At 34.9% G+C, this 25639-nt stretch overlaps 1 protein-coding gene across 37 annotated transcripts in view; it reads right to left on the bottom strand.

Annotated features, from left to right (window-relative positions):
* RIMS2 (regulating synaptic membrane exocytosis 2) overlaps positions 1-25639 on the bottom strand; it is a 580920-nt gene that overhangs the window by 469784 nt on the left and 85497 nt on the right. For all 37 annotated transcript variants that reach the window (XM_049093308.1, XM_049093313.1, XM_049093310.1 and 34 more), the window contains one exon: positions 2405-2615. In XM_049093308.1, the coding sequence (XP_048949265.1) occupies positions 2405-2615 (211 nt within the window). The remainder of the gene's footprint in view (positions 1-2404; positions 2616-25639) is intronic.

Here is a 25639-nt window from a genome sequence, read left to right as displayed (position 1 = left end):
ACCAACTTGACTAAAAGGACATTTAAAAACACTTTACCAGGAAATTAAAGAATGTACATTCTTTTCAAGTACACACAGACATTTGCCAAAATAAACCATATTCTGGTCATAATATAAGTATGAATATGTTTCAAAGGATTCAAGGTATTCAGAGTATGCCTAGGACCACAACAGAATTAAATTAAAAATCATAAACATAGAGATCTCTGGAAACATACTTCTAAACTACTCATGGGTCAAAGAAGAAAAGGAAAACTTGAAAGTACTTTAAATTGAATGAAAATGAAAGACAATCTATCAGAATTTGGGGGATGTCATCAAAGAAATACTTAGGGGAAACTAACAGCACAAAATCCTATATTAGAAAAATAAGAGACATCTCAAAGCAAAGACCTCAGCTCCCACCTTAAGAAACCAGAAAAAGAGAAAATTAGCAGCAGAATTAAAGAAAATATAAATATCAAAGATGATATCAACAACTGAGAAAACTAATGAAACAAAAAACTAATTATTTGAGAAGATTGTTAAAACTGATAAATTTCTAGCCAAACTATGAAGGAAAAAAAAAAGAGAAAAGATACAAATTACCACCATCAGAAATGAAAGAGGTAGCATCACTACAGAATCTACAGATATTAAAGAATAATAATGGAATACTGTGAACAGGTTTATGCCAATAAATTTGACAATTTGTGAGGTTCTGGAGGAATTCCTTGAAAAACACGAAAGCTCATTCAAGAAAAAATAAATGACTTCAATAATTCTATGTCTATTTAAAAAATTGAAACTCTACTATAAAACCTTCCCAAAAAATAAAATAGCATGTCCAGATGGCTTCCCTGGTAAAATTTACAAAATATTAAAAAGAATACCAACCCCACTGAAACTTTTCTAAAACACTGAATAGAAGGAAATATTTCTCAATTCATTTTATCAGGCCAGCATTACTTGATACTCAAATCCAGGAAACACATTACAAGAAAAAGTTACAGACACTAATAACAGTCATGAAGCAAAAGTTGTAAACAAGACCTTAGTAAATCAAACCCATTATTACATAAAAGGGATAATCCATCACAAGTAGATGGGATTTGTCCCAAAAATATATAACTGGTTTAGCATTTCAAATCAACCAATGTAGTTCATTACTACATTAACAAGCAAAGAGAAAACATGATTAATTCAATAGATGAAGAAAAAGTATTTGACAATTTCCATCATATATCCCTGATATAAAAACAAATAAACAAACAAAACTCTCAGCAAATTAGGAATAGAAGGCATCTATGAAAAGCTGATAGCTAATGTAATACTTGATAGTGAAAGACTGAATGCTTCCTCCCTAAAAGCAAGAACAAAACAGGATGTGTGCTCTCACCACTTCTACTCAGAACTGTACTGGAGTTTCTTGCCAATGGAACTTGTCAAGGAAAAGAAAAATAATCAGGTAAACCAGGAGGAAACATTAGGGGAAAAAAATGGAAAAGTATTAATTCTAAGCAAAACAAAATGAGAAACAGGAAATAGTAAGAAAATGGAGGGAAATGAAATCACACAGGAGAACAAATCCCCATAATTATGTCTAAGTAATGTATATACAGACATCACCTTCTTATTTTAAAACAGCCTAAATAAAGAATTGAGTGATAAAATACGAGTGAGGAGATAAATGTAAATTCTAAAGAACTTACCCAGAAAAGTATACTTTAAAACTGTTTTTGCTTATTTCAACAAAGCATTCCTTGGGGAGCATTAACATAGTCCCTAAAGTGCATGGATAAACTACAAAAATCTAGTATAAGACATCTCCTTAAGATTTCTTCTTTAAATTCCACAGTCTAGTGTTTATTTCATTAATGTTAAAACAAAAATAAAGGGTAATGCAGTTTCAAAAGCTATAAAACTATAAAACACTTTTAGACTCTTCTGGCTGGGAAAAGCCTCTTTCAAAAGGAAAGAAAACAGGGGCCAAAGGATGAGAAAGATGTACAAAGTTATAAAATTATATATAGTAATGGAAAAAGCAGTGTCACTGTTCTAACATTAATCAGTTGTGTGACTTTAAAAATGACCTTTAATCTCCCTGAATCTGAGTTTTCTGCATCTGTAAAATAAAACAATTAGACCAATTAATCTCTAAATTATCTTCATCATCTTTGAAAGTCTAAGATCCTATGATTCTAAACAAAATCATTAGCTAAAGGACATAAACAATGAGACAAATCTCTCTTTAACTGAAAGGAAAAATTAAAAACTTTTACCTAACATGAAGACACTAAAGGATTTTTGTTCATTAGTTAACATGAATATTAATTTCAGTTGTCTGCTTTATTTTATTCACAATTAGCTTAGCTATATTATAAGCTTAACTATAATAGAATTATATGTAATTTTCATTCTGTACCTTGTTCGAACGTAATGACACTCGACCTCCACAACGAGCACAGAACTTTGTTTGGCAATATGAACAGTTATGGCCACATCCATCAGCAAATTTTGTTTTGTGGCAAATACCACAGGTTGGGGCATCACCCTTCTGTTCTTGCTGCTGTTGTGATTCTTCTCCCATCTTCTTCACCTGCTCCTTGTACATTTCAAATTGCTGATGAAGTTTTCTGCAGAGAAAACAGGAAAGAAAAAATTAGTTTCCTGATGGCCTCAAAAAAATATTAATTATAACCATCTATATATAATTTTAAATCAAAAAAGTTCTTAAAATGGGAATAAAGAATAAAAATTTAATTTTCTGGTTATAGAATAACATTCTACATGGCACACAAGAGTGTTGCAACTAGTTCTGTCCTTTAATATACATGTAATATGAGAGGCAATTAATACATGCTAATAGAGATATCTTTGAGTTATAACTGTAAAATTTCTACCATTTATATTTTCAGTTATATGCCCCAAAATATTTAAAATATTATTTTTCAAAGGTTTAGCTTCAGAAATAGACTGAGCACATTTGACTTACACAGTGTAACCAAAACCTATGAACTTCAAATCATCAAGACAACTCTCAATTGGAGTGATCTTAAGAATCCAAACAGAGTGGAAAACACTGGATGAGTGCTCTAATTGTTTAAATCTATTCAACAGTCTGGTTATTAGTTGGCTTTAAAAACATTATGAAATGTTAGGAGACTAGCAAAGAAGGCTGTGCAAATAAAAGTAAGGCCAATTTTTATCTTAAAAACAAAACGAAAAAATGAGAAAAAGAGATGTCTAGAAATACATATTATTTACTCTTTTTAAAAAAAATTATTTCTTTATGATAGTCACACAGAGAGAGAGAGAGAGAGGCAGAGACATAGGCAGAGGGAGAAGCAGGCTCCATGCACCGGGAGCCCGACATGGGATTCGATCCTGCGTCTCCAGGATCGCGCCTGGGCCAAAGGCAGGCGCTAAACCGCTGCGCCACCCAGGGATCCCTATTTACTCTTTAAAAATAAATAGTGATAGGGGATCCCTGGGTGGCTCAGCGGTATAGCGCCTGCCTTCGGCCCAGGGCATGATCCTGGAGTCCCAGGATCGAGTCCCACAACGGGCTCCCTCCATGGAGCCTGCTTCTCCCTCTGCCTGTGTCTCTGCCTCTCTCTCTCTCTCTCTGTCTCTCATGAATAAATAAATAAAATCTTTAAAAATAATAATAATAAATAAATAGTGATAAAATTTCTCACCTCCATTATCTTCATAAAGGAAAATTTAAAATGTTTTAAAACTACAATTAACTCTACTTAGGACTTACAAAGCTGCAAATAATGTCACTGTCAATCTAAAAATGACAAAAAGCTAACTACTAATCTACAAAATCATAACTTTTCCTGAGCCCATCAGAGAGTTATGGATATAAGGCAAACAAATAATTTGAACTTCAAAGAGCAGCAAGCCCCTCCAAAGAACAATTAAATACACTGTTTCACCTTTGGCAGAGCAGGAGAGAAGGAGAAAAAGAAGCCATCTTACAAGCTGGTAAGAGGAAATCAGTTAAAATTTCAACAGACTGTAAAAGGTCAAGTGTGGGCCAACATAACAGTTTGGAATAGCTAGGGGCCCAGACTCAAGGAAAGTTCACTTTCACTCATAAGCACTTCCTGCAAGCCTCTACTGGTTACTTCTGAAGAAGACTGGGAGTAGGGCATAAGAACAAATAACTCTTTGGGGGTACCCAAGTGCAAGTGTAAAAGAGGTACCTAGTGGCTGCTGGGCTACAGGCACAATTCCCCAGACTATCTCTCCTTAAAAAGCCAAAGCTATAAGCCACAGAGAGAAGGAAACTGTCATCCCCAGGAGAGAGGCAAAGATCCACTGCAACTAAGGAAAAGGTTAAAGGAAAAAATCCTCTACCTACAAAAAAAGGACAGGAAACCATCTTCAGCCAACATCCAATGCTCAAATCAAAGGTCTTGCATAACAAGGGGAGGGATGGAAACTCCTGTTCTAAACCTATTATAAATATAAGACAGATTTACTTCAATGGGGAGATGGGCCTAAGAACACTGAGCAAACTTCATTCATAAGGCCCAGATGGACAGGTCTTCAAAGCCTTCATCTTCAAAGATGAAGGGCAGGAAAACATAACCAAACACCCTGCCCCTGTCAAAAACCTAGAATCAAGAAATATGTATCAAGGGCAGCCCCGGTGGCTCAGCAGTTTAGCGCCACCTTCGACCCAGGGCATGATCCTGGAGTCCCAGGATCGAGTCCCACGCCGGGCTCCCTGCATGGAGCCTGCTTCTCCCTCTGCCTGTGTCTCTGCCTCTCTCTCCTTCTGTGTCTCTCATGAATAAATAAATAAAATCTTAAAAAAAAAAAAGGAAGAAATACGTATCAAGAGTCTACTTCTGGGGAAGAGGCAGGAGCATATGGAGTGATGGTCCCTGTGGAATAAACAGATGGAATTGGCTGAAAGGGTAGCAAAACACTGAAAAAAATTTCTGATACTCCTGCATACATCCTAAACACAATGCAGCAGTAGCCCACTGGAGGAATTTGGAGAAATTTAAAGATTATGAGGCACTAAAGATAATGATGGCAACAATAAAATCCAAACCTATCTGAACTTCTGACCTGATGACGATTTAATTCCCAACACTAACAATCTGACACTAACACTATTATGCCCACTTTAAGGCATAAATATAATTCAAAACCATGAAACCCAGGGAAAAATAGCAAGGAATAAACAACCCATTGTCAAGAGATAAAATAATTAATATAATTAGATTTAGAGATGACAAGGATGATGGAATTACCAGGATTATCAGACTTAAAAATGATTATAATTATGTATTATATATAGTTATATATAATTACGTATCATAATTATTAAGATAAAAAATTTATATAAAAAGGGGGACAACAGGCATGAACATGGGATGTTCATAGAATAGGATACTGAAGCAGAAAGATGGAAAGCATAAGAGTCACATGAAAATACTGGAAATAGAAAACATGGCATCAGAGATGAAGAATTTCTTTGATGGGCTCATGGACAGGCTTGAAAAAATAAAGGAAAATATCAGTAAACTTGAAATAAGTCAATGAAAAATATCCAAAGAAAAAAAGAGTTGGAGAAGGAAAGGAAAAAACAAACAGAGCATCCAAAGAGCTAAATTGATCTAATATAAAACTGGAGTCCCAGAAGAAGGAGAAAAATATTTGAAAGGATAATGACCATGACTTTTCCAAAATTAATGAAGACCACTAAATCACAGACACATATACCTCAAAGAATCCTTTGTAGGACACACCTAGATTCATCATAGTCAAACTGCTAAAAACCAAAGAAAACTATGAAAGCAGCCAGAGAAAATGACACATTATATATAGAGAACCAATGATAAAAGTTACAGAAGATCATCTTTCAGAAACCATGGAAGCTAGAAGACTTTGGAGTAGCATCCATACAAAGTACTGACAGAAAAAAATCTGTCAACCCAAGATCCCATATGCAGTGGAATTATGCTTCAAAAAATAAAGGTAAAATAAAGACTTTTCAAGAAAAGACAGGTTGAAAGAATTTATTGTCAGAAGACATTAACCAAAGGAATTTAAAATAAGTTCTTTAGGCAGAAAGACTATGATATTCCTTGAAAGTATCATATAGAACCTGGAAAATATAAAAATAAATGCTAATATTAAAAATAAAAAAGTCTCAAATCAATTTCCAAAAAAAGAAGAGAAAGTTAAACCCAAAGAAAGTATAAAAAGAAATTTTTTAAATTATAGAAGAAATCAATGAAACCAAATGCTGTTTCTTAAAAAAAAAAAATCAATAAAATTAATAAACCTCTAGTCAAAATGATCAAGAGGAGAAAAAAGGGAAGATAAAAATTACCTAGAGTAAGAATGATAGAAGGAAACATCACTACAGACTCCACAGTTAATCAAATAAAATGCAAAAGATTACAAGAGAAAACTATGGACAATTCCTTGCCCATAAATTCTATAACTTACATGAGAAATAGACTATAATAAAACAAACTACTTCCTTCAAAGACTAAAACCAGCTCACCTCACTTAAGAAGAAACAGATGGCCTGACAAGTCCCATATGTATTAAATAAACTTAATTCCTAGTTTAAAACCTTTAAAAATAAAACTTCCGTTCTCATCGGCTTTATTAATGACTTCCACCAAACATTTAAGGAAGAAATAATGCCAATTTACATAATCTCTTCCAGAAATAGGAAATAAGGGAAAACTTCCTAACTGATTTCCTAAGGCCAGCATTACTATGATACCAAAACCATATAAAAATATAACAGAAAATTATAGACTAATATTCCTTATGGGAAGTAGAAAAATCCTCAACACAACATTATCAAATCCAAAAATATGTTAAAGAATAATACATCACAAACAGGTGTACCAGGTTTATCCTGGGAATGCAAGGTTGATGCCACATTCTAAATTCAAGCAATATTAGTCACCATATTAACAGACTAAAGGGAACAAAACATATGATTATATCAAAAGATACTAAGAAAGCACTTGACTCAGCAAACTAGAAACAAATAGAAACTTCCTGAATGCAATAAGGCTATCTACAAAAAAGTCTACAGCTAACATCATATTGTATTGTGAAAAATTTAATGCTTTCACCAGGAACAAAGCAAGGCGTTCTCTCTCACTACTCCTAATCAACATTGGACTGGAAATCCGAGCCAGTACATTAAAACAATAAAAAGCATAGAGATTGGGAAGGGGGAGAAAAAAATTGTGTGCAGATGTCATAATGGTCTATATATAAAATCCTAAAGAAACTTCAAAAAATCTCCTATAATAAATGTGATTTGGCAAGGTCACAAGCCACAAACTAAGTATATTCCCAAAACTTGTATTTTAAAATACTAGCATTGCATAATTGGAAATCAAAATTTTAAAAAGTAGTCTGCAATGACATTAAAAAACAAAAGAAGGAAAACAGGTATAAATTGAACAAAATACATATAGGCTTTTTATGGTGAAAACTATAAATTGCTGGAAAAAAAGAATCAAAGGAGATCTAAGTAACAGGAGAAATATGTTATATTCATCAATAAGAAAACACTATATTGGGACGCCTGGGGAGCTCAATGGTTGAGCATCTGCCTTTGGCTGATGATCCCGGAATCTTGGGGTCAAGTCCCACATCGGGCTCTCTGCATGGAGCCTGCTTCTCCCTATGCCTATGTCTCTACCTCTCTCTGTCTGTGTCTCTCGTGAATAAATAAATAAAATCTTAAAAAAAAAAAACACTATATTGTCAAGATATCAATTCTCTTCAAATTGATCTCTCAATTCAATGTTCTCTCAATCAAAAACTCAGTATGATTTTCCTTTTTTTTTTTTTTTTTTTTGAAGAAATTGACAAGGTAGGGGGCACCTGAGTGACTCAGTGGTTGAGCATATGCCTTTGGCTCAGGTCATGATCCTGGGGTCCTGAGATCGAGTGCCACATTAGGCTCCTTGCAGGGAGCCTGCTTCCCCCTTTGCCTATGTCTCTGCCTCTCTCTGTGTCTCTCATGAATAAATGAACAAAATTAAAAAAAAAAATTGACAAGCTAACTCTAAAATTTATATAGAAAAGCAAAATTCCTACAATAGGCAAAATATTTTGAAAAACAAGTTTGCAGGACTCATACCACCTGATTTCAAGACTTACTATAAAAGCTACAGAATTAATCAAGTCAATACAGTATTAGCAAAGGACAAACACATACACCAGTGGAATAGAATAGAGTCCAAAATAGTCTAATACTTAAATGGTCATTAATTTTTTTCTAAAAAAAAAAAAAGGTATCAAAGCAATTTAATGGAAAAAGAATAATATTAAAAAAAAAAAAGAAAAAGAATAATCTTTAAAGCAATGAGAAATTCAAATGCAAAAAAAGTAATTGGAAACTCATGTGTTAAAAAATGAACCTCAACTCATACTTTACACTTTATACAAAAATTAATGCAACATATTACATAACTGCAATCAACAGGTTACAGAACTAAATATAATGACTCAAACTATAAAACTTCTAGAAAAAAACACTGAGGCAAGTTGTGGCCCTGAGTTAAACAAAGACTTCTAAGATAGGCTAGGCAAATATTTCCTCAATTGGATGTAAAAAATGTTAACCAGAAAGCAGCCATAGGCAACATGTTAAATGAATGTGTGTGGCTGTGTTCCAACAAAACATTATTTATAAATATGAAATTTTAATTTCATGTAATTTTTATAGTCACCAAATGTTATCTTTAAAAAACTTTTTTCTATGATTTTAAAATATGAAAACTGTACTTAACTCATCACCTACACAAGAACAGCCAGTAGGCTATATTTTGGCCTGTAGACCATAGTTTGCCCACTTCTATATCATATGAGTTCATTTATATGACATTCTAGAAAAGGCAAAGTTATAAGAACAAAAAATCAGGCCACTGGTCACTGGGGATTGCAGCAGAGCAAGGGAATTTATTACAAATGGGCACAAGGAACTTTTTGGGGTGAAGGAAATGTTCTATGCCTCGCTTATGGTAGTAGACATACAAGAGTCTGTTTTTTTCAGAATTCGCTAATTCCTCACAGGAGTGAATTTTACCGTAAATAAATTACATCTCAAAAACTTTAACTTTAAAAAAAGTTAGTTTCAAAGTGCTAACCTAAAGTCAGTAGGTAAATTAAAAATAGAACTCAATGAATGAGTCCATTATATCTACATACACATAGTTCCTTTTTCACACCTTATATCAATACATTTAAATAGCTCTGCCAGTTTTATTAACTTTTCCTGTAACTTCAGGTAACACAATGTTTTTTGCCCTGATTATCTCCCAACAAAAGTGAAGTTCTGCTAAAACAAAACAAGCACCACTACAGGAGGGCAAATCCATAAAATGTGTACCAGATGGCCATGAGTTTAGGTGGACCATTGGATGAGCTCTGCATCAGAGCTTCTCCCATCATTTAGAATTATCTTCCCATGTGTGAGATATACTGTACATTTCTAATAATAACTGTTGATAAACTTAAAATCTCTGAATGGCTGAACCCGGCTGGGAGAAAGAAAAGGCAGGAAGAGGCAGGTTTGGTTTCAGTTCTAGAAGCACTGGAGTACTGGGCAAATTACCAGGGACAATGAAACAGAAAAGCAGTCTACTTATGTGAACTAAGCTGAAATACAGTGTCTTAAGGGAAGTGGAAGCCCCATTTCACACATGAGGAGAAGGCCCATCATATTAGTAGCAAAGTTAGTAATTATGTATCCCGAGGAACTATTGAAAGAACTATTTGAAACCCTCTTACAGAGAACTGTAGAAATCTCAGAGACTGTAGCATTAAGGCTGCAGGATGGGATCCAGTGGTCCCAACTGTGGGGAGAAGAGAGATAGAAGAAGATGCAATCCAGGAAGAACATGATGACAGTAATGTGAGGTAACAAGAGAAGATTTAGAGAGATTTTGTGTATGCATCCTTCTACTCCTATAAAATGAGAAACTACGATACATAGAAGTGGTGGTGTACAGGGGCACTTGTGTGGCTCAGTTGGTTTAAGTGTCTGACTCTTGGTTTCAGCTCAGGTCCTGATCTCCTTGTCATAGACTGAGCCCCCACATGGGGCTCTGCATTCAGTGCAGGGTCTGCTTCGGATTCTCTCTCCTTCTCCTCCTGCTTTCTCTCTTTCTCTCTCTCTTCTCTCTCTCTCTCTCTTTCTCTCTCTCCAATGAATAAATAAAATCTTAAAAAGAAAAAAGTAATGGTGTACATGCAGACTCAGGAGCTAAACAGGAGATTCAGATTCCTTGGCAAAAGGAGCATATCTCCCCTTCCCATTTATAAATAAACAAAACTCTACCTCTGCTTCCTCACCCCATTCTTCAACCAATCTAATCTAGTTTCAAGTCTATTTACTAATTCTCAAAAAGTTCATCAATGGTCTCCCTGTACCTAAAATTAGAGAACAAAATTTTTGCTCCTTATCTCAATGAGTTCTCAATAATATTTGAAATTACGTTCAACTATATTCACCGCCCCCTTGGCTTTCACAATGTTCTCCTCATTTTCCTGTATCTGTGTCTTTCATTTTCTTAGGAAAGGAGACTTTGAAGGTCAAGACTCAGGTCCTCGTCTCTTTTCATTCTATAGCATCTTCTTGGGCAGTCTTATCCCATATCCAAGGCTTCAATTTCTACCTACACATACATTAATTATGAATGTAAATGCTCAGCTCAGACTTTTCTGACCTTTAAAATTCAATTGCCTATTCTACATGTCTATTTCGAAGTCTCAATGCCACCTGAAATTCAGTATGTATAAAACTGAAATCATAATTTTCCTAGACAAACCAGATTCCCTCACAAGTGTTCCCTATTTCAGTAAATGGTGCTAACCATTCAATTATATGGCCTGAATCTAGATTTGTTCTGGGACTATCTCTCTCCCTCACATGCATAACATACCTATCACTAAATCCTTTCAAATTTACTTTCTACATATGTCTTGAATGCTTCCACTGGTCTCCATATCGCCCATCAATACCATTGGCCTTGTTTCCACCCATGCCCACCTGGTCTCCTGGCTAGGGTCCTTACTCACCTCCATACTTCTCTCCCTCAATCTAGTCTGTACACTACAGGAAAAATTAGTATTCCTAAAAGACACTATTTAAAACACTCTACTGGCTTCTGATTGCTCTCAAATAAAAAGAAAAAGCTTCTTACGAAGACCTACAAAGCCCTGAATGTTCTGGCATATCTCCCCTAGTCAATCTCAGGTTTTGCACTGTTCCTCTACCCTCATCCTATTAATGCCATTCTGGCTTTCTTTCATCCTTTCGACGCATCATTGTGCATCTCACTACTGGTCTTTGCACTTCATACATGCTCTTGCCTCCACCTGAAACAGATTGCAATGCACACTTTTTACTGTCTTCATTCCACTTTTGTTAAACCTTAGGTATCCAGAACAGAATGGATCATAAGCTAGGTAGCACGTATCCATAATTGGCTCCCAGTTTAGTTAACTATTTTCCCTTCCCTAATGTGATTTCCCTTCCATCAGATAATCAGTCTTGTATTTTTAAATAAATGGCATTAGGCCATTTACTTATTTCTGCTTCTTGTATTTGTCACTCGACTTTACATGTTTATATTTAAATCTAAATTGATAAACTGTAGCCTAATGCATGTGGTGTTTATGGTGTATCAGGTAAATAAGTACTTTTATTATCCTTCCTACTTTTTTTTTTAATCCTTCCTACTTTTATTCCTATTCTTCAGAGAAACTCTTTTGCTCATGGTCACACAGATGGTAAGTCATTAAAGCCAGATCCAAATTCAGTGTTACTCCAGAATCCATGCTTTTAACCACTACAGTTTTTGCCTCTAGTACATCTATTTTAATGGATATATAATGTTCTATTTACATAAAACACATTCATCCATTATTTTAAGTTGGCCCTTAATAATTCATTACTATACAATATTTCTGTAATAATATATTTACAAACCCATATACAGGCATACCTCATTTTATTGTGCTTCACTTTACTGTACTTTGCAGATACCACCTATTTTATAAATTGAAGGTTTGTGGCAATTCTGCATCGAGCAAGTCAGCACCATTTCTCCAACAGCATTTGCTCACTTCATGTTTCAGTGTCCTTTTGGTAGTTCTCACAATATTTCAAAATTTTTCATTATTATATTATGCTGATCAGCAATCAATGATGATATAATATTTTTTAGCAATAAAGTATTAACTAAGCTATATACATTTTTTTAAGACTGAACACTACTGCACACTGTAGACTACAGTATAGCGTACACATAACTTTTGTATGTGTATGTACTTGGGAACCAAAAACTTCATTTGACTCACTTTATTTCCTCACTCACTTTATTGCAGTGGTCTGAAACTGAACCCACAGAATCTCTGAAGTAAGCCTGTATGGTTTTCTCTGTGATATATATGCAGGAATATATTACGCATCCTCAAGTTCACTAAATATTTCTAAAACTGCTTTCTCAAGGGGCGTAACCCATTAGCATCCCTGCAAGAAGGGTATGAAAGTTCAGTTTTTCTTGTCTGTGCCAGTGTGATATTATTTAACTTATAAAATTTTTGCAGCGCTAAGAGGTATGAATTGATTTGTTTTTCTATGTATCTTTTTTTCAGTTCAAGGTGTCTGACTTCTAATGAAGTTCAGCCCATTGGACTGCCCCTCCTATGAATTTTCTATTCATCTATCCTTTACCAATACTCTGTTAAATTTCCTGTATTTTCCTTGCTGATTTGCAGTAGTATTCTATACAGCCTAATGTTTTTTTGTTTGTTTGTATGTTTGTTTTAAAAGATTTTATTTATTCATTCATGAGAGACCCAGATAGCAGCAGGGACACAGGCAAAGGGAGAAACAAGCTCCCCGTGGGGAGCCTGATGAGGGACCCTGGGATCAGGCCCTGAGCTAAAGGTAGATGCTCAACCACTGAGCAACCCAGGTGCCCTATATAGCCTATATGTTAATCACTTATAAGTTACATAAAACAAATATCCTAGCCTGACAACTGATTGTCAATTTTGTACATGGTGTCCTTTGTTAAACAGAAATTTTTAATTTTGATGTAGTCAAACACATCAATTTCTCCCTTCATGGTTTGTGGTTTCAGTGGCTGGCTATAAAAAAGTTTTACTTATCGCTAAGTCACAAAAAAATTCTACAGTTTCTTCTAATAGCTTTATAATGTTGACTCTCACATTTAGGCTTTTAATCGATCTGAAGTTTATTTTTATATGTGATATGATGCAAGAATTTAATTTCAATCTTCTCCATATAGAGATTGCATTTTCCCAGCACCATTAAACAGTCCATCCTTTCTTCCACTTATTTGTGATGGCAATCTATCATACACTAAGTTCCCACTTGTGCATAGGTCCATTTACAGACTCTGTATTCTGTTTCATTGTGTTTTGTGTTTGTTCCTACTCCAGAACAACATTTTCAGAACCAAATTCCAAAACAATGAAAGGTCAAAAGATCTTAAATATGTAAATGTGAATATATCATTTTCCAATGGTGCAAATCAGGAATTGGCAAACTTTCTGTAAAGAGCCAGACATTTGAGTCCTGTGGGCCATAGGGCCTCTGTCAAAACTACTCAACTCTGCCCTTACGATGTAAAAAGAATCAGATAATACAAAAACAAGTAAATCTGACTGTTGCAATAAAAGTTTATTTACAGCAACAGGCATCGAGCAGGCAGGATTTGACCCACAGGCCACATTTTGTAGATCCTAGATATAGACAAAAGAATCAAAGATATATTTTAATTTAAAACTTCTATTACAGGGTGCCTAGGTGGCTCAGTCCGTTAAGCATCTGCCTTCAGCTCAGGTCATGATCCCAGGGTCCTGAGATCAAGCCCCAAATTGGGCTTTTGGTTCAGCCAGGAATCTGCTTCTCCCTTTCCCTCTGCCCCTTCTCCTGTTCCTGTTCTCTCTCTCTCTCAAATGAATAAAATCTTTAAAAAAAAAAAATAAAAAGTAAAACTTTTATTACAAATAAATATTTTAAAAACATACGAGATACCAAATCAGAAATACTGCTTTTTTTTTCATCTTATTTCATAAAGCCATTTTATCCAAATTTTTTTAAAACATTTTATTTCTAAGGATCTCTACAACCAATGTGGGGCTTGAACTTACAACCTCGAGATCAAGAGTCGCATGCTATACTGACCAAGCCAGCCAAGTGCCCCTATTTCATCCAAATTTTCATGTGTATTTTCTGCATCAATGTCTCCATCATCACTATAATAACTCAATGAACTCAGTGTTTTCCAAAGCAACTTTTCTTCACTTCTGAGTTATTTGAAAAAATGGAAATTTTCAATACAGTAGTTCCTGGAAATCCCATTATTTCTGATAATTTTATACCCAGTGACATGTTTTTGTTGCTGTGGTTTCTCATTCATCTCATAGGTATGTTTTCATGATCTTCACAAGCTAACCACTTACATTATCCCTTTTTTAAAGTAACCTTTTTTTTTTTTCAAAGACTTAGTTATTTGGGGACGCCTGGGTGGCTCAGTGGTTGAGCGCCTGCCTTCCACTCAGGGCGTGATCATGGGGTACCAGGATCGGGCCCCACATCAGGCTCCTGGAGTCTGCTTCTCCCTCTGCCTATGTCTGCCTCTCTCTCTGTGTCTCTCATGAATAAATAAATAAAAATCTTAAAAAAAAAAAAAAAAAAGACTTAGTTATTTGATGGGGGGCCTGGGTAGCTCAGTTAGTGAAGCATCTGCCTTGGGCTCAGGTCATGATCTCAGGTCCTAGGATCAAGCCCATGTAGAACTTCCTGTTTGACAGAACTTCCTGCTTTCGGGAGAAGTCTGCTTCTCCCTCCTCCTCTGACCTCCACAACACCCCCCCCCCCCCCCCCCCCACTCCTTCTCACTCTCTCTTTTGCTCTCTCTGGGGTGGGTGGGGGGTGGGGCAGCAGGAGAAAGAGAGAGAGTATTAAACAGACTCCACACTGAATGCGGAGTCCGAGGTGGGACTCAATCTAATGCCTCTGAGATCAGGACCTGAGCCAAAACCAAGAATTGGAAACTTAAGGGACTGAGTCACCCAAGTGCTGCTAAAGTAATTTTAATTGTTCATTAAACAAGCAAAACAAAAGTTTTGTTTACTAAAATCGAACACTAGCCAGGAATTTCCAGACTGGCGCTGAATTTCTTTATCTCCCCTTTCCAAGGTTACTGTCAGGTAATCTCTAGAGGTATAGGTATGTTTGTTTGTGGTCCTTTCAGGATAATGTATCTTCACCAAGCAGTACTTTGTAATTCAAACTAAAGAAATCCTGGGCTTTTCATAATAAGATAGATGTTCTAACAACTCAAGATAAAGCAATTCCCTTTTACTAGAAGGATAATCTCAGGAAAAGAGTTTTAAAGGAATGCCACATATTCCCAAATATGTATTACTTGGGCTTTGCAACTCGTTTTGATATCTGGCAAAATGAATCCTCTTCTTTGCTCTTCTTTTTGAAAGTTGTTTTCCTATTTATAAATGTTTTTCTTCCATTTAAATATTTTAATCCTTTTATTCCATTCTCTTGAAAATCTTGGTAGGATTTATACTAAAATTGTATTACATTTATAAATTAGGTTTAGGAGACTTGACATCTTTACAGTGTTGTCTTTCCTCCTACTAACATGATGAGTCCATTTATTGCCAGTCTTCAAAAAACAGTGGCCAAGTGTATGGCTTTACAGATGAATTATTTAACTCAAGTTTTTCACTTTAATTTATAATCCATCCCCAAGGAGTCCATAGATAGACCCATTTTTCAATTTAATTGGCAAACTTACTGCATTATATTTTGCTTGCATTATTTCCTATGCACTTAAAAACATTATTTTGAGATGAGTCTCTGGATTCACCAGCTTGTCAAAGGCATCCATATAAAAAACAGATTAAAGGTCTGTATGAGATACTCTTGTGCTTTAACAAGTTGTTTCAGAAGAAAAATAAAAGCAAGTTCCCCAACAATTTCACGAAGCCAATGTAACCATGTACTTTCTACACTTGGCTTCTATGACTCTTCATTGTTCTCACTGCACTTCAACATCCCTTCCTGGGAAGGTATTCCTTAGCTCTACAGTATCTTGCATTTCCACATTCCTCTTTTATTTGTATATATTATTTGATTAATGCCTATCTATTTAGAAAATATAATCCATGAGGGTTGTCTGTTTCTGCTGTCCATTTTAATCCACTCACAGGCATGATGGCCTATAGCCAAATTCTCAGTAAATATTTACCAGATGTTTGAATTAATAGTGAATAAACAAGTGTGTACTGTGTGTGCACTATTTCACAAGTGATGAAGCAAAAATATAACATAAAGTTGAATATGAACCAATCCTGTCATCAGTAAAAAAGACATATGAACAAGTATAGACATGAGGTGAATATAAATAAGCTATGTATTTTAATACAAGGCAAAATGAAATATATACTAAATAAATAGGTAAGAAAAATGGTACCAGAATACAAAGAGTCATTAGTGAATGGTGTTGGCATGACTTCATAGAAGACTTCTAGGACTTCACAGAAGTCTTAGTTTTTAAATATCCTGCACATCCTGAACTTAGATGATATGCAAAATTGTGACAGGCAGAAAATGAAGAATGATTCAACCTGAAGTATGCAAAGCATGAAAACAGATGGAGAATTCAGGAAGTTAAAAGAAAAGAAGGGGAAGAGAAATAGAATAGAAGCTGAAGAGCCACCTTGGGGAATATATCCTGATTTCCTTGCTAAGAATCATTTCCTATACTATCTGGAATCCAACTTAGTTTGCCACATCACAAAGTACAAAAATCGGTAAGGCAAAGCTGAGAAATATGATAAAACTATCTCAAATAAATCAGATATTTGTAACTGCTGCACACACACAAAAAAAAATCCCCACACTGAAACACTCTTACATTAAAATTTACATGAAGTTCTTTAGATAATATCAATTCTTTATCTTTAATATATACCTTTAATATAAATGACTTTGCTTCTGTGTTTCATGATGCGACCATAACCAATATATAAAAGGCAATGAAATTCAAAAAGTCTATTTCTTTAAAAAGAACAAAAACAAAAAAACTTTTATATAAATCACCAAATACAGAATCTTTGGAATTGAAATGACTTTTTCATTCACAAGATGAAATCATCTTAATGTTAGAAACTGAGATTTAAAATAAATAAAAGTATATTCATGGCTTATTACTAACATTAGGAAAAGATTCATCTTCAATATGTAGATACCCCTCTCTGATGCCAAGAGGAAAGTATATTTCACTGCTTCTCTGAAATTTGTTTCTTGAAGAAAAGTATTTAACAAATTCAATTCTGGGGGAAAAATGATAAATAGAAGAAACATTTTAAGATCATTATAAACATTTGACCTTCAACTTCTTTCTGCTGAACCAAAATAAAGTACTTCTTTGAAAAAGACATTAGGAAATGAAACATTTCTATGCACTGCTCCTGGGTAAAACACTATTTGCTCATCATTTAAAAAATAATAATAAAAGGAAAAAAGAAAACTGATCACATGATTCACATTTTTTACAACGCGTTCTAAGTTTATCACACTTAGTCCTAGATTGATGTGGATAACTATAAATCTTGTACTACTACATGATATAGTAGTAGCACAATGCTATTTACCTTGCTGGCAACCAAGATATCTGAATAATAACTCTAACATTTACACTAGAATAGTAATGTTCTTCTACAGTTCTCCAAGCATGTAGATGCTGTTCCATTGTAAATGCTGTTTCATCAACTAATTTTTTTTTCACTTAGTACCACTCTTTTTCAGCATTCAAGACCTAGTTCAGATTTCAGCAACCTGTCTGATCCCCACTACCAGGCAGAGCCAAACACTCACTCTTAGGTTACACTTCTAAACAATATATGATATTGTAATTATTCTTATGTATATTATCTGTCTCGGATCATTCATCTTTTGCCCAGCACTATGTCTGTGACACATACTAGGTTATTATTTGTGCCTTCTTTAAAACTGAGTTGAGGTACTTTAAATAAACAAGAAAAATTCGGTATTTCAAGGAAATCTATGGCAGGAAAAAAATAAAGATTTTTCTTTAAACATGGTCTTAGTCCTGATTTCACTTCCTATTAGCTGTATGGGACTGATGGAAAGTTATTTAGCCAGTGTCTGTGTCGTCAGGTGGGATTTTAACATAGACTTCAAAATTACCATGATGATTGAGGTAACATATGATGACAACCTAGCTCAAAGTTTCCCCATTCTCCCTTTATGTGTTCTTTATGTCTGGACTTGAAGTTGGTTGGCTCTTTTCTTTTTTTTTTTTTTTTTTTTTTAAATGTTTGGGGAAAACTTTTTTTTTTTTTTTTTTTAGTGATAGTCACAGAAAGAGAGAGAGGCAGAGACACAGGCAGAGGGAGAAGCAGGCTCCATGCACCGGAAGCCCGATGTGGGATTCGATCCCGGGTCTCCAGGATCGCGCCCTGGGCCATTGGCAGGCGCCAAACCGCTGCACCACCCAGGGATCCCGGTTGGCTCTTTTCTTATAGAACAAGCATTTATTCCCTGTGTTCTACATTACCTGTAGTACAATGTTTTAGTATTGTCTGAGTGTCTATCCTTTTTATCTTTGAAGGAACTAAAATTATGTATCAGATTAATCAAATATAAAACTACATTTCTGTATTCTTATTCTTCTTAGCTATGATTATTATTCCAAGGTTTAAATTGAAGTGATATTTATAAAGCTTTTTCTTTAACAATCCAAATCTGTGAGACTCTAACCCTAAGGTAGGACTTGATTATTAACAAAACTGAACCATTCAAATAAATATCATTTTAACACTAATTTTCATCAGGGAATGAATTTGAAGTAGTGCTTTCTACAAGTTCATGGCATGCAGTTGGGGAACATTATCCTTAAGTGTAGTCACACACTTTTTTTAGAGTGCTTTTCAAACTGCAGAGTGCAACTCAACACTAGGCACAAATCAACTTAGCTGGCCAAGACTCAAAATTTTTTAATAAAATAGATCAGAGCATTAGAAAGAGTGCAAGTAAGCATTTCATGCAAATCTTGCTTCTATTAATATTTGTATGTAGTATGTATATGCTTGGTTATAGTGCAAAATAGATTTCTTTTGGTGGATGGAAGTTTTAAAAAAGAAGTATAAAAGCAACTGCATTACTAATCAGCTAAGAGAAAGAATTAATGTCCTTTTTTGATAGGAGAATAAGCATACACCACATAGCTGGCCATCCCAAACCTTGGACTTCTACAAAGCTCCTTAAGTGACTATTCTAACTCTAATGTTTGTTAGAAAGTGCAAATCAGATCATATCATCCTATGTGCTGTTCCTCTCCTTGGAATGCCCTTTCTTGGCCAGATACAGAGCCACCAAAACATCAAACAGTAGGGCATACTCAAGAAACAGTACCTAAGCATTACCAATAAATAAATGGGAAACTAGAGACTAATGACCCTGAAATAATGATTAGTTTTATTACTTGAAAATATTTTAAAATAGCTTAAGGACCTCATTTTCACAAATAACTCCAAAATTCTCCTCCAGAGTAACAGGCAAAAAAAAAAAAAAAAAAAAAAAAAAGACATCAGAATATATATAGCAGCACTATTCATAATAACCAAAAACTGGAAAAATTCCAATTGCATATCAACAGTAAAACAGACAAAGAAATTATAGTATATTCAGATACTAGAACAGGAAAATAAATGAAATACAACAACATGCAATCATTTAGATGAATCTCACAAATATTATGTTGAACAAAATAACACAGATCCAACAGAATACATACTACATGATTCTGTTTGTATAAAAATATATATATAATCTGTGGTACCAGATAAAACAATAAAGTTACCCCTTGGGGTGGGAAGTAATCTTCCCTGGATGGGACAGTGAGAAAGAGATAGGAGAGGGCTGATAAAGTTCTGTTTCTTGCTCTCAGTAATGGTTTCCACATATGTTCACTGTCTGTCAATTCAACGAGCTGCATATTGTCATTATGTGCACTTTTTGCCAGATATGTTATGTTTTAATAAAAATTTTACTAGGCAATAACCACTTTGCCACTTTTATCAATTTTTCTAAATGCATTTTCTGAACACGCAATCTATCATTCACAATTCTTATTTATCTCCTTCTTGAGCCAAAAGAAATTTATGGTGTTTCAAAGATACATGACTGATGTGGCCAATTTTAGACTAGATTGAAGAACATCTATGTTAGAACCTGGAAACACACCATTTGCAGGAACTGCTTCACTATCTCACAACTGCATGCCAAGTGCTTTGACCAGTTAAGCACCAATAAGAAGCATATAACTTACATGAAAACATCTTTATCTATATCATCCTCAATCCTCAGAAAAAGCAGAAGACCAAGTGGATTTTTTTTTTTAATTTTTATTTAGAGAGCACACACACATGCACGAGAGGCAAGTAAAGGGATAGAGGAAGAGGAAGAGAGAAAATCCCAAGCAGGTACTATGCCTGGTGCGGAGCCCGAAGCAGATGATCTCGTGGCCCTGAGATCATGACCTGAGCCAAAATCAAAGTCAGACACTTAACCAATGAACTACCCAGTTGCTCCCCAATTGGAATTTTTAAAGTAAAATCAAATTGACAATATTCTCAAGGACCTTTCAATTTCCATTGCCATTTGCCTTCAAAACCTTTTTAGGGTCCATCAGCTCTCCCTTATGACTTAATAATAGGCTGGCTATGCATTTAGAAATTTCATCTCTATAACCCTAGACTCAGCTCTATTGCAAGTTAACATGATTAAGTACAGCAAAAGAATCGTGAGATACACTCATTCTTATCATCAACAGGTATGGGCAGTCTCCAAAATATTCTTCTAAGGTAATCCCTATGACCTAAAATTTATAAATTTAGACTTCTGGAAGAGACAGGAGAGAGAAAGGGCCCTAGAGTCTTGAAGGAAAAAACTGTTATAAGCCATGTTAACAATTAGCACTTCAGTAAAAGCCTCAAAATGTCCATCCTTGGATTCATGTTTTGCACCTAATAAGACATAAATAATTTTCCCTGGACTATTGGAAATCTGTTCCATTTTATTATGCTTTGTTACTCCAATGATCAGCTTTAGCTGATGGTTTCTCACATGCTTTCATATATTTTCATTGTTATCACATTTTTAACCTCCTTTAGGCTTTCACTGCCACCTAAGAAAATGCAAAAAATTTCCTTAGATCCCACTGACAAAAATCTAATAGATGTTCCTGGAAACACTACACACAGTAAGTTTCCTTCCTTCTGGACATTTCTTGTATTCCTATTATTAACCCAAACCTTCAGTCTTACAAAAATTCAACCTTGATCCCCAAGTCATTACAGCAGTTTCAACAGAATCAAGAGTACAAAGTATCTTTGCTTTGTAGCAGATCTTTACCTTTTGGCATCCTGAAAATTCCATCGCTTGACAATAAATGAAAATCAAACATAAACTAACTGTAGTAGATGTACTACCACTCATTATGTAGAATCACCTCTCTTTGTGATCACATGGAAAAACTTTCTAGACTCCCTTGTAGTTAGTTAAGAGCCTTGTGACAGGTCTGGGGAATGCACTGTGAGCAAACTGACCAGTCTTTCGTAATTAATGCGTTCTCCACTTTCCCTTCCCTCCACTGTGTCTCTTCCTCCAATGCAGCAACCCTGGTAGCTCTGCGTTTCACTGGGCTTACCAACAAGACGTAACAGAAGCAGCCTGGACCCCTGAACTGCCACTTTGAAGAGAAGCATTCTATAACCCTATAAATAAGTCTCAGTCTCTTAGTGGGCCTGTGCCCCTGGGCTAGGACATATACATGTGCTTCTGCTATCCTTTCAGTGAGATGGGAAGGCGATAGGGGACAGCCGTTGGGTATTTCCCTTCTCTTATGTTGGCTAGCTAATGTAGTTTCCCTTGAGAACAAAAAGCTCTGGGAACATTTCAGAATGGTTACTTTTACCCTTCCCCTGCTGAAAGTGTGAGAGAATTTTTCACCGACCTTCACCTTGAGAACCCCGCAAGGTCAAACACAAAACTGGGGAAGTTGGGAAGATGGTTCCCCCAAGGCTGGGCTCCCAGGAAGTTTTAACCCTTCATCAGTCCACACTCAGCCTTCAGACTGAGTTCCATCAGTTATAGTTTGAGTTTTCCTACCATATCCTGGTTCCAGTAGTTTCTGTTTCCAGTAAACCTTGGTTCTCTTTATTCACCTCTCCCTCCAATTGTCAGGGCACTGATTTGCCCTGTGATCTCAATTACGTGACAGATCTTAGAAGAGTCGTTGATTTCCAGTTGTTTAGCCTTTTCTTGTTGTGAGGATGAAAATAACAACTTCCAAACTCTTTATATGTCAAAGAGGAAACCAGAAAATCTCCACATTTTTGGTTTACATTATTTATCAGCATGTCTTTTTCCTACATGAATGTGAAATATTTGTGAGAGCAGAAACCATTGTCCTTTTATCTCTGGATTACTAGCACGCTACACAGTGTAAGAATTCTTCAGGGCTCAATCACAGACCTTCTTATCTGCTCTTTTTCACACATTAAGGTATCTTATCTATCTTCTAGCTCTAACACCAAAAATTGTAACTCCAGTCAATCCATATCTCTCTTTCAAAGTTGGCTAATTTATAGCATCCTAAACATAAAAAGTTTAAAACTTAAGTTTTAGTTGCTAGTCCTAACCTGTTCATACTTCTCCTCCACTTTTTCTTAAAGATTTTATTTATTTGAGAGAGAGTGACTAAAAGAGAGAGCATGAGCAGGGGGAAGAGCAGAAGGAGAGGGAGAAGCAGGCTAAATCCTCGGACTCCGGAATCATAACCTGAGCAGAAGGCGCCCCCCATCCTTTTCCCTTCTTGATCAGAGTTAATGGCATCGGCACCCAATCAGTTCTTCTGATCAGAAATCTGGCAGACATCTTTGGCTCTTTTCCCTTCCTTACTAACCTCCTCCATATCTACCACACTAAAAATTCGTGTCATTTCAACCTCCAAATATATCCCAAATCCACTCCTCTCCATCTTCATTCTAAGCAACCTGGTCCAAGTCATCATCATCTCTAGCAGAGTCTTTCATAAAATCCTCCTCATTGCTCTACCCACTTCTATTCTCACTCACTGTACTCCTAGAGCAGCTAGACTGATGTTTACACATAAATTAAATCCTGTCAAAGCCATGTTTCCAGTTATCTTCTTTTTTTGCTAAGACTCAGATCCTTTTATGCTGAGACTCAGACTTATCATTCTCTATAAAAACACTGCCCTATCTAAGTCCTACCTCTGGAATCTCATCTCCCACCATGCTTCATCTTGTCCACTGTATTATAGCCACACTAGTCTTCCTTGTCCCTCAAACCCCTCACTACTTAAAAACTTTCACATGTGATGTTCCCTGTGCTTAAAAAGCACTCTTCCTCTTAGCATTTTTTCCTATTAAAAGACTTCATATCAAAGAGGATTGTTGCTGAGTGGCCACTTGATTCTAATGATTAAAATGTTAGATTTTCCTAGTATTCCAAAAGTGTAGTTTTTATTTTGTCCCAACATGAATAACTAATCCAATTGGTTGGTTTAATTAATCTGTATTTTAAAACCTTCAAACTGACCTTTGAAATTATGCTAGATATTGGGAATACAAAGTTAAATTAACAGTTGCATTACAAAGAATTTACCTTTTTTTTTTCCCTAGTATGCCTATCCTTAATTACCCAGGGACTTGTTTTACACTTTACATATAACCAATATTATATTGTCTTTAGAGAAACTTTCCCTTATTTTGATGCTGTGGCAAAAAATGGAGGGAAGGAAGGAAGGAAGGAAGGAAGGAAGGAAGGAGAAAGAAAGGAAGAAGAAAGAAAGAAAAGAAAGAAAGAAAAAGAAAGAAAGAAAGAAAGAAAGAAAGAAAGAAAGAAAGAAAGAAAGAAAGAAAGAAAGAAAGAAAGAAAGAAAGAAGAAAGAAAGAAAGAAAGAAAGAAAGAAAGAAAGAAAGAAGAAAAGAAAAAATAAAATTAAAATTATTTAATTCGTATGTTAAGGAATTTCTGCAAAGGTTGAAAGAACTGATAAGAGACAAATGGCTCAATTGCTTTTCTAAGCCTTAAAACTTATGGAAAGTCAAAGTTGGACACACTGTTCTACTTATACCTACAGTTTCACATGTATTACCCAAATCAAAATTGGTAAATCTTCCTGTTGTAGTAAAGAAATATGAAATAAACAAACTCTAAAAATACAGACTCAAGAAACCTACATTATTATACCTTTGAATAACCACAAAATGGGTTTCATTAAAATGAAATTACTGTTCAGGAAATATTAGACTTTTAATATAAATACTTAGTTATTCTACTACAAAAATATTTATAAGGAGTATGAAGAAACATAAGTCCTACTTTTTATATATTAAATGAATATCTGGAATTCAGTTCTTAGAAATAATTTTATGGATGAATGAACGGAAAGTAAGCAGATAGGAAGCTACCCCATTTAAATGGTAGTCAAAGAGAGAAAAAAAAATCAGTTGACTCAGAAAGAAGTCTTAGACTATGGGAAGATGAATTAAAAGAGAAGATTCACAAGTATCCTGGTTTTTGGATCAAAAAGATAAAGGGAAAACTTCTGGAAAATTATATACCAAAAATCTTCAGCATAACAGGAATATGAGATGAAAAAGATAACAATTAAGAAAATCTATTAATTATGAATTTGTGTATGTGTGAGGAGCCCAATGCAGAGCTTGAGTTCATAACCCTGAGGATCAAGACCTGAGCTGAAATCAAGAGTTGAACACTCAACCAACTGAGCCACCAGGGCACCCCTAATTATGAACTTTTAAAACTGCACAAACCACAGATTAATAAGAAGAATGAGTTGCCCAAGATACTTCAATGGAATAGTACCTATTAAATAAGAATTAATTTTTAAAACATCCAAAATACTAGTTTTTTCTCCTACCATCATCCTATCCAAAAGTCAAAACAAACTGAATTATATTTATTATTGAAATAAACCTATTTCAAGTTTGCCTTGATCTTTCTGTCAATCAAATGTCACTTTATTTCACTTTATTTCACTTTTTAAAGTTACTAACCAAATATCTATTTTATTTAATGCCCATTGTAATCTACTAAATAATATAACTTAATCTTGATTACTTTCTAAAATTTGCCAGTTAAAATACATAACTGAAGTCATTTAATACTGCGGCAAATTTGCATCTAATTATATTTTGATAATAATTTTACTATTTTATGATATTTTAATGACTTAATGATAATCACCAAAATAATACATAGCTTGCCATTTTATTACAATTTTTTATTAGAAGAGTTTACTAAATTCATTTCTACTGTTTGTAGCACAGTATTCTTATAGTATAAAAGGACAAAACACGTAAAATCAGTTGTGAAAAAAGTTTTACTAAGTTCCTCCTACAGATCAGGCATTCTGCTAGATGCCAAAGATAAAACAGCAAATAGAACAAACACAAGTCTTGACTTCATCTAGATCAAATACAGCAACAGTTCCCATTTTAGAGCTACATA

The sequence above is a fragment of the Canis lupus genome, chromosome 13 (assembly GCF_003254725.2).
Source record: "Canis lupus dingo isolate Sandy chromosome 13, ASM325472v2, whole genome shotgun sequence".
NCBI lineage: Eukaryota > Metazoa > Chordata > Mammalia > Carnivora > Canidae > Canis > Canis lupus.
The sequence above is the reverse complement of the archived record's forward strand: the minus strand, read 5'-3'. Positions and strand labels throughout refer to the sequence as shown.